Source organism: Camelus bactrianus, chromosome 12, assembly GCF_048773025.1.
Source record: "Camelus bactrianus isolate YW-2024 breed Bactrian camel chromosome 12, ASM4877302v1, whole genome shotgun sequence".
In the NCBI taxonomy this organism is placed as follows: Eukaryota; Metazoa; Chordata; class Mammalia; order Artiodactyla; family Camelidae; genus Camelus; species Camelus bactrianus.
This window is the reverse complement of record NC_133550.1, coordinates 35,504,310-35,520,382: the sequence shown is the minus strand read 5'-3', so window position 1 is coordinate 35,520,382 and position 16,073 is coordinate 35,504,310. Positions and strand designations below refer to the sequence as shown.

General features: G+C 33.7%; 1 protein-coding gene across 4 annotated transcripts in view; it reads left to right on the top strand.

Annotated features, from left to right (window-relative positions):
* Positions 1-16,073, top strand: part of SCYL2 (SCY1 like pseudokinase 2) — a 55,774-nt gene that overhangs the window by 19,580 nt on the left and 20,121 nt on the right. For all 4 annotated transcript variants that reach the window (XM_074375240.1, XM_074375236.1, XM_074375239.1 and 1 more), the window contains exons 3-9: positions 2,478-2,635; positions 6,732-6,876; positions 11,192-11,341; positions 12,513-12,734; positions 13,176-13,292; positions 13,984-14,109; positions 15,034-15,210. In XM_074375240.1, the coding sequence (XP_074231341.1) occupies positions 2,478-2,635; positions 6,732-6,876; positions 11,192-11,341; positions 12,513-12,734; positions 13,176-13,292; positions 13,984-14,109; positions 15,034-15,210 (1,095 nt within the window). The remainder of the gene's footprint in view (positions 1-2,477; positions 2,636-6,731; positions 6,877-11,191; positions 11,342-12,512; positions 12,735-13,175; positions 13,293-13,983; positions 14,110-15,033; positions 15,211-16,073) is intronic.

The window sequence follows — 16,073 nt, the reverse complement described above, 5'->3', positions numbered from 1 at the left end:
GATTTTAAATCAACATGACAATGAAATGCTTCTAGTAATTGCTTATCTTTATTGACCACCAATAGGCAATAAACATCTAAGTGTCTTTTAGATATAGATCCTTTGGTGGGTATAGAGACACTTAAGGCATAGTTTCTTCAAAAAACTTGTAATACATAAAAGGTATATATGGATAGGATTTTTATACAACTGATAATGTGTTAGCAAAGTGGGTAGTATAGTGACATAGCAGAAGAAAGACATAAGTTAGAAATTAGATGATAGTCTGTTCAGATGAAAGATTTTGAGGTACAGGCTAAGAATTTTCTTTTAAGAGGTCAGTATGAGGCCTAAACATTAGTTAATTAGTCACTACTTTGTTGACATTGTTTACTTTTAATTAACTGATTGGAACAAAGAGAAAATATTTTTAAGATAATTGATAACCTATTCTGATCCACAAAGGACTCTTTCATTTTTGACCTAAAACAATAAATGAGTGTCCAAGATAGAGACTGTGTTGTTTCTTTTTCTTCATGAACTGTAGTGTTCTTCCTTCAGAGTGTTGAAACTATAGGAAATCAGGAGTCATTTCCACGTATCTTTTTTTTAAAGACTTAAAGCATCTTGAAAAAATAAACACATTTAAATTAGATGCATTTATAAAATGTGTTAGAAAACTTACTAAAATAAAATTGTACACATGAATAATGAGATAGAAATTGAGCTTGTAGGTCATTTGTTTTTAGTTCAGATTAATGTTACATAATACTCTTAGCTCAAAATGATCAAAACAGCTAAGATTATGTAGATACACGTGAGTGCTGTTTAAAGCTCTCACTCAAATAGGTGTTTTCCTGGAGGCATATGTCATGTTTTACTGGGTCTCCTTATTTACTGGCTCTGTTATTTCTGGAAGACAGCATGGTTTTGGCTAAGGTTATGACCCCTAGAGTTAGACTGACTGAATTTAGATCTTGATTCTTCATCTTACCAATTGTGAGATCTTAGTAATACATTTATCTTTTCCACAGTGTCCTCATCTGTGAAGTGAGGATAATAACTTGTCTGATGGGTGCCTGTGAGGAATGGAATAATTCCTAAAAGTACACAAATGTTTGGGGAATGGGACATTCAATTTGAGTTACTAAATAGTCCCTTTATGTTATAACTTGTCAGAGACTCAATCCTCTAAAATCCTTAATTCATTTATATACATACAAGGAGCCTCCTACTTAAAACAAGCTGTGTTTTGAGAAATTTATTGATTTGGAATTCTGCAGTGAATCTCTAATAGGTGATTAGTTTGCCAGGCTAACTTGTGAAGGCAATAATCATAATGTAGCAAAAATAATTAGAGAACAGCAATAGAATGGAAAGATACTATCTTGATATCAACTCAAAGATGCGTAGCAGTAGGTTTAATTGTAGGCTTTTGAAAGAGACTCTCATAGAAATTCTGAGTCATTCAGAATCTTTCAGAAAGTTTTGGAGGGCTACCATTGACTCTTTGCTAATTTTACTTACAGCTTTATCAGTTTTCTTTGCATTTATGATGAAGATCTAACACCACTGATGCATTGTATGGTCGTAGTATATTAGCCTTGATATGGCTATTTTTTTGACTGATTTGTTAAGATTGGGTAACTGGATGGGAACTGTTTTTCTTTGGGTATCCGAGAGAGAACGAAAGGAAGAAGATGGCTATGGAGGTTGTGTGCTTTTAGTATTATAAAATAAGCTGTGACTGATCTCAGGGGAAGCAGCTTCATGTACTGGTAACTATTGACAGTTACTGCCCATAACAAGATGGGGATAGCGTGGAAAGAGACAGAGAAGGTTAGTCATATGTAAAAGATGCTTACAAATTGGAGATTTGTATAAATAAGCACTCCCTAACATAAACAACATTACTTTCAAAAAGCATTTCAGGATTTTGTAGTATAATCCAGGATTATCATTATGAAAAGCATTTTGAATTTGTTAACATTTTAACTTTTATTTGAATTCTGGTTAAGTAGGTGATTACTACTATGTAAGAGACTATACATTCCACACAGTTTGTGTGTATCTCTAATTCCAGAATTTAAAGATGGAGATTTTCCTATGTTCTCCTTAGGTGAGGTCTCTGAGTCTCATACCTTTAAAAATATTTAGATTTAGTAATAATGAAGAAACCAGCTTTTGGGGGTAAGGTATAGCTCAAGTGGTAGAGTGCATGCTTAGCATGCACAAAATCCTGGGTTCAATCCCCAGTACTTCCTCTACAAATAAATAAAAAAACCTAATTACCCCTCCCCAAAAAACAATTAAAAGAAGAATATAAGAAAAAAAAGAAACCAACTTTTTGATATCAGAAAAGTATCACAATGGTGTTAAAATTTGCATAACTTCAGTTTTTAGTTATTTCTATTTGTAGACTGATGTGACATTGAAATAAAATTTTTATTACTTTTATATATTCCTGATTAAAATTTGTTGCACAATTCTTTTACTAGGAAGTGGCTGTTTTTGTCTTTGATAAAAAGCTGATTGACAAATATCAAAAATTTGAAAAGGATCAAATCATTGATTCTCTAAAAAGAGGAGTCCAGCAGTTAACTCGACTACGACACCCTCGACTTCTTACTGTCCAGCATCCTTTAGAAGAATCCAGGTAAATTTTTATGAAAAATTACATAAGAGACATCCTAAACAAATAGTTTAAAATAACTTTATAATTGAAATCTGTCTACACGGTATAATGTCAGTGAAAAGTTCTTGTAAACTTGAGTGTTGAGTTCTTATGGATTAGTTATTTCTTTGAAATTTATTTACATATTCTATGTATGTCTCTTTTTGAAATATTAAAGAAAGTTTTCTTCACATTTGCCATGAGTCTGTATTTGCTTATTCTATGCTTGAGACTACAGTAGTCAAAATGGAAGATGCAAGTGAAGTATAGAATGCAGTCCCTGCCTGAAAGTAGTTGTTAATTTCCCAGAGTTTCTTGCCCCCATTTCATTGATTGAGTATTTGGAGGTTATTTTTATGTGTGTTCCAGGTAGTACTATTCTAGAGGTTTAACCTTTTACTGTGTCCAGCATGTAAGTCCATAATCCTCAGTTACTCTGCCATCTATTTTTTTCAAGATGAACTTGGGAACTGTTGCTGAGAATGACAAGAAAATGAAATGTAGATTTTGTAATCTAAACTGGATCCCCAAGCCTGTCATGCTTTTAATACTCCTTAGATACTCTAGCAATATAAGCTTTTTCCTCATTACTCATAACCTCTAATTTATTCCTTCCTTCCTACTTGGCCAACTGTATTCCCCTCTCTTAATTCAGAAGATCTTACCAAATGGTTTGCCAGTTGTGTTCTGTGGACCCTAGAATTTTAGGGATGGGGAAAAACAGACAGGTGGAGGAACCTAGCTGGCAGGATTCCAAGCTTCCCATCTCTCTTCAACCAGAACAGTTTAACTTTTATCTATTTCGTATATTGGATTTCTACATAGTTCTTACTTTAGAATCTTCAATAACCCACTATCACTTACCCAGTTCCCCCAGAGGCACAAGATCTTTTCTTTCAACCTAAAAAAACCAGGCCTAATATTTACCATGTGAAAAACTGTACCAAACACCTTACATTTGTTTAACTCATTTAGTTCTTACAATTACTAGAAGAACTGAGGATTTGAGATAGTATTTAAGCCACATAGTTATGGTACCCTGATTCCTGGGCCCATGCTACGCCTACCCAGAAATATGCTTATATGTATGTCTCTTGTCATCATAATATTTTACTTCCCTTCTATGCATACATAAACCCAGAAAAAGACTAGTTGTTTTCACTTACGGTAACACTCACTATTATGGACCTGCTGTCTCAAAGCTGACTAAGTTTTGTTTGCCATGCTTGTCCTGAGCTTTCCTGACACTGTGTGTGTGTGTTCTATTTCCTCTGGAGTATTTTCTGTCAGTGTTTATAGTGTCACCTATCAGAAGCCTACCTACCTTTGTTATTTTAACTTGTATTTTAAAATTTAAAATCCTTAAATTTTAAGTCTCTTGAAGGGAGAAGGACCAATGTTTAATATTTTTCTCTGTCTCTGCAGCTTCTTGTATAGTGGTTTAAATACAGAACTAGGGCTTTATTGGCATTCATGAAGAGAGATAATTCAAAGATTAAGGCATTTTCATTGATAGGTTTAAAAATTGCAATAACATTGATAGAAATAGTAACACATTAGGGAAGAAAAAAATAACTTTCGGTTTTTTAATGACTTAATAATGTAGACACTGGAATTATCCGAAAGAAATGTGCTATAGAAAAGTAATCCAGATGAAAGTCAGAGTTGACTATGTATGTGGGGGTGAGTAACATAGAGGCAGTAATTAAAACCATGGGGAAAAAAATGAATTTCAAGGGCATGAGTCAAAAGAGCAGAGTACTTAGGACAGAACTTGGAATGTAGAGGGGAAAGAAGAGCCATGGAAAGAAACTAGAGGAATCATGTCATGTGGCAGGGGAAAAATCAGCTGCATGTTATGGAAGCTGAAGGAGGGAAGAAAGGACTCCATAACACTGGGGACCACTGAATGAAAAGAAAATAAGAACTGAAAAGAATCCATTACACTTGACTAGTGAGATGTTGTTAGTGATAGTCAACAGTTTCAGTAGGATGGCAATTTGGAAGCTAGAAAGGAAACCAGTAGAGAAGACATCATTATGTGAATAAAGTCCCATAGGAGAACTCAAAGGAGACTTCAGGAGGCTAGCTAAATCACTAATATACTGAGGTTACACTTAGGGAAATGGGATCATTCATGTTAGATGAACTTTACTTTTTAAAGTAGGAAGTGGGTAACAGATGAGTAGCTGGTAAAGGGTGCTATGGAATGAGGAGTATATAAAAGGGCTATGAAGGGATGTTCTTGGATGTTGAAAAATAAAAAGAATAAGGTTAAAGTATACTATGTGACTTTAGACTATCAGTTTACAAAGATTTGGGTTTTCTATTTTTCCTTCTGCTTATAACGTAGCAAGAGAGTAAAGGAAACCTGTGATGGTTACTACAGGGTTATTAAGGGTTTGCTCAAAAAAGGGTAGTAAGGGTGATAGTTTATTATTGAAGTAGGAGGGAGAAAGAAAGGAATCAAATATAATTAGGACTGAATACTTCAAATTTGTTGAATAAAGATACTGGGAAACTAGATTATGTGGAGGTGCTATAAGGGTATGATGTGAATGGCTCGTCAATAGCTGTGGGTTAGGGAACTGGTCCTTGAGAGAGGATATAGCCCTTCTGGTATGTAACTGTAATAATGCTGAGAATGAATATTCATAAAAGATAATAAGGCCTTCAAGCTTGAAGAATAATCGTATGAATATTGATATGACCAAGGATGATTTTGGGGTCAAGACAGAAAGGAAAAAGTAAGAGTTGCTAAAATAAATGAGTCCTGGGAATCATAGGTAACGTGGAGAAGATGTAAGAGTATTGGAGCAATAGCCTGATGTCCACTGTGGTAATGGGCTTAGTGTAAGAATAAAGAACAGGATATCGAGATCATCATCCTTGATGATAACTGAGCGGGCAGACAGTGTGACTGTCTCCCTCAACCTAAGCAGCTTTGTCTTCATCTCTCGTGCATATTGGGCTTCTGCATATGCTTTCATTTGAAAAATGGGTTCAAAGTGGGAGAAATGTTACTCAGGTACTGCTGATAGATGAAACAGCAAGGGGCATATTTGCCATTAAACAGTTACTGTCCAGGCGCAGAGGCTTGGTATAGCTTTATATGACTACACTACCTTATAGTTCTTCACTGCCAGTGCCTAAGCCCAAAACGCATAAAATGTTAGGACTTGAATCTCAAACGCTTGATAATTATAATAGCAATAGTAAGCATTTATTGAGCTTACTTGTTAGTCAGTGTGTTTTGTACTTTACATACATTTGATCTTCTCAGTAGCACTTTAGGGTGGTCTTTTATTACCATTTTACAAATGGGCAAAGTAAGGCTCAGAGCCATGATGTCCCAGGATACCAAGTCCAGGAATGGGGATGCTGGGACTAGAAGTTGGGTATTCAGAGCTTGAGCTCTTGATCATTACTCTACAAGGCTTATTGAATGTTAATATCTTAACACTTTTTGAATTTCTAAACGTTCTTGTAATCAAAGAATAATAATTTTAAAAACTGGAAAGTTGTGACACCTTTAAAAATGATAGATAAAATAGATAAAGGCAAAGCTGCTCTGATTGAAGGAGTTTCAGGGGAGCCGGAGCTATGCCCTGTCCCTTTTCCTGACTCCTCTTGTTCCAGAGGTGTCTGTGGGAAATCTATAGGGTCCTTTGAGCATGTTCTGAAAATTATACCCTTAGAAATAGGGATAATATCATAGATACAATGTTATAATATTTTAAATTAATTCATTGCATTTTCCATAAAAAGTATCAATCGTTTAAAAAGCACCACTGAAATTATGTTTTATTTTTTGACTTTTTAGGTTTAAAAAATGTGTAACAACTATTTTAACATGTATTTTAAAAAATTGAGTGTTCTATCCAGTATGATTCATATACAAAGCTTCCTGACTTTGCTTTGTTGGTCTTAAGTGTGTTATATTAATTTTGAAAATAAATCTGAAATAGTCTACCTTCTTGTTGATAGTTAAATAAGACCATTGATATTTTATCTATAGTTGACTTTAATAATGTGGGAAAAAACAATAGTAAATGACTCTTTCTCTTTTTTAAAACAGGGATTGCTTGGCATTTTGTACAGAACCAGTTTTTGCCAGTTTAGCCAATGTTTTGGGTAACTGGGAAAATCTACCTTCCCCTGTATCTCCAGACATTAAGGATTATAAACTTTATGATGTAGAAACTAAATATGGTTTGCTTCAGGTATGTGTTTTTATTCGTCAACCTTTGGAGAAGGGCACTTGTTGATTGGTGGTTGAGTTGGTTCTTTTTTTATTTGTATTTTTACTTTTAAACCTGTGACTGCATTTTGTAAGTGCATTCCACTTTTTCTGATATTTCTTCCCTTGCTTACCAAAACATCTTCTGCTTTATAGAGTAAATTTATGCAGTAGATTCTTTGGTTTTGAGGGACAGGGATCATTTTATTTATTATTTTTAACAGCATTATTAAGGTATAATTAATTGGCATATAATAAACTTCAAATATTCAGAATATACAGTTTTATAAGTTTATAAGTGAAACCATCACCACAGTCAAAATAATGCATATATCCATGGCCCTCCAGAGTTTCCTCATACCCATTGTAATTCTTCCCTCCTGCTCCTTGCTGTCTTTTGTCTCTCATCCCAGGAAACCAGTGACCTGCTGTCACTATTAATCAGTTTGTATTTTCTAAAATTTTATAAGTGAAATTGTATAATATGTACTCTTTTGAGCCTGACTTCTTATAATCAACCTAATTATTTTAAGATTTATTCATGTTGTTGTGTGTATCAGTATTTTTTTTTTTTTATTGCTGAGTAGTAGTCTATTGTATGGCTGTACCATAGTTTGCTTATCCATTTACCTGTTGATGATCATTTGGGTTGTTTCCAGTTTTTGGATATTGCAAATAAAACTACTATGAATATTCGTGTACAAGTTTTTATATGGACATATGCTTTCATTTCTCCTGGTTAAATACCTAGGAGTAGAATGGCTAGATCAAATGGTATGTATATATTTTGCTTTTTAAGAAACTGGCAAACTTTTCCATATGGTAGTACTGTTTTATATTCCCATTGCAGTATATAAAAGTTCCATTTTTTTCACCTTTTTGTAAAACTTGGTATGGTTGATCCTTTTAATTTTAGCTGTTCTAATGGGTGTGCACTGGTCTCTCAGAGTTTTAATTTGCATTTCTTTGATGAATAATGATGTTGAACACCTTTTTGTATGATTCTTTGCCATCTGAATATCTTTTTTGGTAAAGTGTTGAGATCTTTTGTTCATTGTTTGAATGGGTTTTCTATTATTGAGTTTTGAGATTTCTTAATATATATTGTGGATGTAAGTCCTTTGTCAGATACATGACTTACAAATATTCTCTCCCAGTCTGTGGCTTGTTTTATTCTCTTAACAATATATATTTTCTAATTGTGGCAAAATACACATAACGTAAAATTTGTCATCTTAATCATTTTTAAGTGTACAGTTCTGTGGAGTTAAGAATATTTACATTGTTGTACAACCATCACTACTATCCATCCTCAGAACTCTTTTCAACTTGTTAAACTGGAGCTGTACCCATTAAACAGTAACTCCCTACACCCCACCTCCCATGCCCCCAAGCCGTTGGCAACCACCATTCTGCTTTCTGTCTCTATGAATTTGACTACTCATGTAAGTGGAATCATACAGTATTTTTCTTTTTGTGACTGGTTTATTTCGCTTAGCATAATGTCTTCAAGGTTCATCCATGTTGTAGCATGTGTCAGAATTTCTTTCCTTTTTAAGGCTGAATAATATTCTGTTGTATGTATTTACATTATGTTCATTCATTCATTTGTTGATGAACACTTGGGTTGCTTCCACCTCTTGTTTATTGTAATACTGCTGTGAACATGAGTGTACAAATATCTCTTCAAGATCCTGCTTTCAGTTCTTTTTTGGATATAGCCAGAAGTGGAATTGCTAGATTATATGATAATTCTATTTTTAGTTTTTTGAGGAACCAGCATACTGTTTTCTATAGGAGCTGCACCATTTTACATTTCAACCAGTAGTGTACAAGGGTTCTAATTTCTCCATGTCCTCAGCAATATTTGTTATTTGGTTTTTGATAGTAGCCATCCTAATAGGAGTGAGATGGTATCTCATTGTGGTTTTGATTTGCATTTCCATAATACTTAGTGAATTTGAGCATCTTTTCATGTGGTTGTTGGCCATTTGTTTATCTCTTTTGGAGAAATGTCTATTTAGGGCCTTTTTTTGGTATATATATACTTTTTATTAATGTATAGTCAGTTTACAATGTTAATTTCTGGTGTACAGCAGTGCTTCCATGTTAAAAAACAGTTAATTATAGATTTTTTTAAAAAGTCTTAATCAAAAAATCATAAGAAGGACTATAGGTACAAAGTAAAATTATGCAAAGGTAGAAAGGCCCTGATGACTGACTTAGGGGCTGGAAGTTGGGAGTGGTGTGGAGTTAATATAATTTCTCACATTTATTAAGAAGTTAATACGCCATTATTTGAAGTAATTCACCAGCTGGGACCTCAGGTTCAGAACTTTGCTCAAAGTTGCAAGGCTAGTAAGTGATGAAGTGAGAACCGGAATCCAGATATCTTATAAAATAGTACTCTTTACCCTCTTTACTGTTGACTTGCTTTCATGTTGTAAACCATCAGGGTTTTTTAGATAGTTTATTCTCATATTTGTTCATTCATTAAGCAAATGTTTATTGAACAACTATAAGTCTGGCACGGTTCTGGGTGCTGAAAATATGGCAGTAAACAAGGCAGACACAAATTCTTGCCTTTTGGAACTTACATTCTCATCAGGGAAGAAAGACAATAAAATAAGTAAATACATAGTACATTAGATTATGATAAGTGCTTGTGGAGGAAAAAAGGGAAGGGAGAGGAAGTTATAATTTGGATGATGAGGAAAGGGGACTTGCATCTTTGAATGGGGTAGTCAAGAAATCACACTGAAAGGGCACAGTTGAGTAAAGACTTGGAGTGGGGGGGAAGCAACCCATATAGACACCTGAGGAAAGTATGACCTAGGCAGAGAGAACATCAAGTGCAAAGTCCCTGAGAGAGAATCACAAATGTCATGTTCAAGGAATAGTGAAATGCCTGGAGTGGTGGAGGAGCCAGTAAGAAGATGAGTAGTAGGAGATAAGATCAGAGAACTAATGAGTGGTTAGGTCTTGTTAGGCCCTGGAAGCCAAAGAATTCTTGGGATTTTACTTTGAGAAAAAGGAAAAGCATTTGAAGATTTTGATCAGTAAAGTGACACGGTCTGGGTTATGTTTTAGCAGAGTTACTCTAGCTGTTATATTGAGAATTAAATAGGTAGGAAAATAGAAGCAGAGAGACAAGGTAGGTGGCTCCTACAGTCATACAGACCAGAGATGATGATGGTCCAGGGTAGGGAAGGTGGTAAGACAGAACCAAAATCTAAGTGTATTTTGATAGTGAAGGTATTGGGATTTGCTACATAAGAAAATTACAGGCTAGTGCAAGATAACTCAAAGAACTTTGCCTCAAGCAACTGGAAAAATGAAATGACCATCAACTGATATGGGAATGACTGCAGGAGGGTAAAAATGTATTGTAGAGGAAGCTCAGTTTGGGGTTCTTCTAAGATTGAGTTGCTATAAAACAGCCAAAGGGAGAGAAATCGAGGCAGCAGGCAGATAACCAAGTCTGGACTTTTGAACAGAGGCCTAAGCTAGAGATATTGAGAGTAATCAACATACAGCTAGAATTTAAAGCTGTGAGAACACTGAGAAAGAGTAGATGGAAAATTCAGAGGTCCAAAAATTGAGTCCAAGAAGTTGAGGTGATGAGAAACCAGCAAAACAGACTGAAAAGCGGTAACCAGTGGAGTTAGAGGAAAACCTGGGAGAATGGGGTCTTAGAATTTAGAGAGCGTTGGTTTGCCAAAATCTACTCCTGGAGACAAATCCAGTCTTCATTTTTTGGTAACAAATTCCATGGTAATGTCAGGCACAAATATATAATTACCAAATACTAATCCATTGTGAGAATGAGTGAACATCAGTTAATATTTGAAAACTGAGCATAATATTTACTATTCAGAAAAACTTAATTCAATATTAAGTATAAATATATAAAAATATAAGAATTAGAATCAAACTGACAAAGATATCTCTTGATACTCAGAAACCAAGGGTTCTCCTACTTTTCAAACTCAGGAACTGAATATATTTGGATACAAAGTGCTTTTATTACTGTCTTTTCTTTTGTTTATATGCATAGAAAGAAAATAAATAGTTGTATTCTGTTTTTATAATTGGGTTTTTCCTGCTAATCCTTAGATTGCCCTGGCAACTGAGAATATCTACACTTTTGCATTTGTGATGAAATTTAATTGTTACCTGACATGCAAAAAATCTTTTATTGGGAGAAGCAGAAAATATGATTTTTATAAGACATTTATTATTATTATTATCAAAAAGAGTTTTATTTAATGTCAAAACATTGTGTTTTCCACTTACAGGTTTCTGAAGGGTTGTCATTTTTGCACAGCAGTGTGAAAATGGTTCATGGAAATATTACACCTGAAAATATAATTTTGAATAAAAGTGGAGCCTGGAAAATAATGGGCTTTGATTTTTGTGTATCATCGACCAATCCTTCTGAACAAGAGGTAGTGAAGGTTTTAGTCTTCTAATTTTTTAGAGCTCTGGAAATTTGTGATTGCATCTGGAATAGATTAGAGAATTTATAAGCCTGATAAATGTGTAGAAATAGGCTATGTGGTACAATGGTATGTTTAAGTGTATAACTTTATAGAAAAGGCCTAGTGTTCATTGTACCTAAGAGTATTTACTCATTAAGTCCATAGTAATGTTACTTGAGAAGGACATTCTAGCTTGAGTTAAGCCAGTTTGAGCACTATTGGGTTAAGTAGGGTTTTTTTTCCCCCTCGGGATGTCAAATACACTGTCAAACATTTGAATCTCTAGCTGTGTTCCCCCAACTTATTGGATCACAGAATCTTCTTTAGGGAGCATGATAACAGTAATGGTAATCATAGCTGATATTTATTGAAGCACTTTTCTAAACACTTTCTATGTGTTTACTTATTATCCTCATAACAACTCAATGAGGTATAGGAATAATACAGATGAGTAAGTTAGGCTCATAGAATAAAATAACCTGCCTAAGTTTAGACAGGTGGTAAATGGTAGAGCTTAGATTTGAACCCAGTCTTTCTGTTTCCAAAGCACTTATTACTGCCTATTTATACCTAGGAAAACACTGCAGTCAAGTTTTTATTGTAATTGTTAAAGGGACCATGATTTGACCTAAAATAGATTTGTAATGTAAGTAAACATTTTTAAGGGAAGCAGAAAGAATAAGTGTTGGTTGAGTATATACTATGGGTGAGGCACTGTGCTAGGTCTATTTTCCATACATTTGTTAATTCTTAAAACAGCCTTTTGAACCTGTTAACTAACTAGTTACTGAAAGAACAGGATTTCAAACTATTCTATTTGAGCCCATAAACTTGAAGCCTGTGTATCACAAAACAGGACAGACCTTTCCATGTTCATATTGCATCTTATAGTATAGTGATAATTTGTCTTCTGGAAGAGAGCTACAATAACCTCAGAGTTATGAGTTTTTATTCTTATCTCACAATTTGTTGCGTGCACTTTCTAGATTTGGGATTTGGGAAAGTTGAGGACTGAAAGTGGTGATGACATTTTTACTTGCATGACTGTGAATTAAAAACTATATGGCTGCTATTTGACAGTGGTTTGCTTTACTTTGAAGTATTTAACCTATATAATCCTTTTTTTGTCTTATTATAGCCTAAGTTTCCATGTAAAGAATGGGACCCAAATTTACCATCATTGTGTCTTCCAAATCCTGAATATTTGGCCCCTGAATATATACTTTCTGTGAGCTGTGAAACAGCCAGTGATATGTACTCTTTAGGAACTGTCATGTATGCTGTATTTAATAAAGGGAAACCTATATTTGAAGTAAACAAGCAAGATATTTACAAGAGTTTCAGTAGACAGTTGGATCAGGTATTTGCACTTAAATATTTGCTTGCTTTAAATTGTTTTAAGTGTTCCTTTGATCTTTTTCTAAAATGTGTTCAGGGAATTCTCTAAAATGAGATGTGTCTCATTTTAAGTTTGCATAAAATCAACTTAACAAAAGTAATTCTTAAGTAAGAATTAAAGCTTTTTAAAACTACAACTTAAATCATGGCATTTATTTACTACAGTGATTATTAAAATATGGTCTAAAATACTGGGCATTTTGTTTTAAGAATAGAAACAATTTCAGGTATTAAAGATGTGCTTTGATTATCTTGCAACAGTAGAATTAGCAAGTTGTTCAATCTAAAAATATATTTTTAGTAAATTTCAAGAAGTTTTCTTAAATTGACTATCTACAATATAAATGCATTATCTTTTTGAATATTTTATATTAATATTTAATATTATCACTCTTTTGAATAGTTGAGTCGTTTAGGATCTAGTTCACTTACAAATATACCCGAGGAAGTCCGTGAACATGTAAAACTGCTGTTAAATGTAACTCCAACTGTAAGACCAGATGCAGATCAAATGACAAAGGTGAGTACACATGAATTCCTGCTGAAAATGTAGAGACCAAAAAAATTAAAGTTGATTAAATGCTTCTGAAGCAAGATTTAGTCAGATATAGTCCACAAATAACATCTATGTTCTTGTATGTATTAAATATTCAACCTCTTTTAATCTTAAACAGTTAATTAATTTATGCATGTAAGTGCTCTGATAGAGTCCTAATTGTCACAATTAGGTGTGCAGAAGTTATAGACACCCCAAGAATTCATAGCCCTCTAATTCACTAATGTAAGCATGGATTTTAATAAATAGTACTGTTTATGCCTTTAAGATACCTTACTTAATTTTTTTAATTAATTAAAATTTTTTTATTGTGGTATGGTTCCTGTACAGTAAACTATACATATTTCAAATGTACAGTTTGATGAATTTTGGTAGATACGTATACCATACTTAATCTTTTAGTATTTTGCTAATTATGTGAAGTAAATGTTACTATACAGCCAAGTCACAGGTACTGACTCTGAAAAATTGACCTTGGAAAGAAAAATAGTTTGTTTATTACTTTCTTATTCTGATTTTTATAATTGGAATTTTTATTAAGTGGTCTTTAGCATTTTACTAAATGTTTCTCAATATTTTTTCACCATATGTGGCAGTTTCAGATATGACAAGTACTTTAATACTTACCAAAATAATTTTATTTCCCTGTTTTTAGATTCCCTTCTTTGATGATGTTGGTGCAGTAACACTGCAGTATTTTGATACTTTATTCCAAAGAGATAACCTTCAGAAATCACAGTTTTTCAAAGGACTGCCAAAGGTTCTACCAAAACTGCCCAAGGTTTGTTATTCTTATTGTAGTCAGGATTTTAGAATTTAGAGTTTACTTTGACTTACTATAATAACTCTTCCTAAAAAAAAGTAACTTTTGCCTTGGATGCCTAAATAACTATAAAAGTCTGTAGACTGACGTAAAAAGTTTAGTGGACCTTTTTTGCATGGTCCAAAAATAATTAAACAGGGTAAAAGTATTAGATGGATACTACCAATGCAAAGGTAACACTTGGACAATTAAACATCAGAAGAGAAATCCCTAAGCTGTCATTGTGGAAATCACTACCTTACCAGCAATTAAAGGGATCCTTCTGTATTGATACTAGTCTCTCCAATTCCTTTAGTCACCCTCTCTGGCTTATAAAATCATGAGTGTAATATGGTCTAAAAATATTAGTGAATATTAAAGAAGCCACTGGCTGGAAAGCTGGTAATTCCTGGTTGCAGAAATACCTCCAATGTTTAATCTATCAGATATTCATTATGTACTGTCTGTCTAGCCCTGTACTGAGATGCTATGGAGAATAAATATTGTCCTTGCTCTCAAGATCCTTATAGTAAGAATTACATAGGGTAAACATATATGAAACAATTAACAATGCAGGACAGTGTTTAAGTTGCATAGTATGAATCATAAGTAATGAAGAAATTAAGAAGAGAAACATATTAGTGAAGACCAATTAGGAAAGGCTTTCTAAAGGAAGGGTGACTGTATGTTCCCCATTTACCTGTGACATTCCCAAGTTATGTCTTTTGTCCTGGCATGATTAGCCATAGCACCCTGTTTTACTCTCAGAAGTGTCTCAATTTCAACCATAAGTTATCTAGTCACCTTACCCAAAAGGATTGGAGATTTTAGACTGTAACGTCAATGTTAATACTAAAGACCTGATATAAAAACCAGTTTTATGAAAACATTTTTGCCTTTCAGCGTGTCATTGTGCAGAGAATTTTGCCTTGTTTGACTTCAGAATTTGTAAACCCTGACATGGTACCTTTTGTTTTGCCCAATGTTCTACTCATTGCCGAAGAATGCACCAAAGAAGAATATGTGAAACTAATTTTACCTGAACTTGGCCCTGTCTTTAAACAGCAGGAGCCAATCCAGGTATGTATGTAAATATTTTTTTCCTATTTATCTGCTGTTACTCAGTGATGTTAGCCAATAATGACTCATTGGAAACAAAAGGAATGAATATTTAATTTTTTTTTAAATTGAGGTAAGTATGAGAGACTTTCTTTTCCATTAGTCAGAAGCTATTTTGCATATATTGAAGTGAACCATTCCTAAAATTATAACTGAACTTTGCAAGTAAATGTCTATAGCTCTCCATAAGTTACTGTCTCAGAAAATAAATTGTAATGAGATTTTGCATATATTATATTGTTCCCATTGGCCTGATTGAAAATTACAAGTTTAGGAAAAGAAATATTTCTTTTTTTTCCTTCACTTTTAAGTGTTTTTGTTTTTGTTATTCAGGGTCTTTAATTTATACATGATTTATACCAGTTGTTTCTTTTTGTTTCATTACTAATAAATAGTTTCACCAGAAGAGGGAAAATGCTTATAGCACCAAGGAAGTAATATATGTGTATTGTCAGTGAAAAAATGTAATTAGTCTCTGATATAGACTCTATTACAATATTTATTTGCCAGATTTAAGGTAGACTTGAATTTAAGAGCAGTAGGGTCACATACCTGAGTTTGAATTTGGCCTTCTTCATCAACTTGGGCAAGTCATTACTCTCTTAAGCTCCTATTTTGTTCATTTCTGAAATAAAAGGGGTTGTTAAGATTAAATGAAATTTTCTGGCATATGGTAAGTATTATTAATTTCTGCTACTTCATGGCAATAGCTTATTAGTAAACTGTCAACTACCTGATTTAATGGTTTTATGACAGGCTGTTTGTGGTCCTTCTCTTGAAAGGAGGGGAACAGAAGGAAGTCTGTGGTGGTAAGGCAAGGGTTC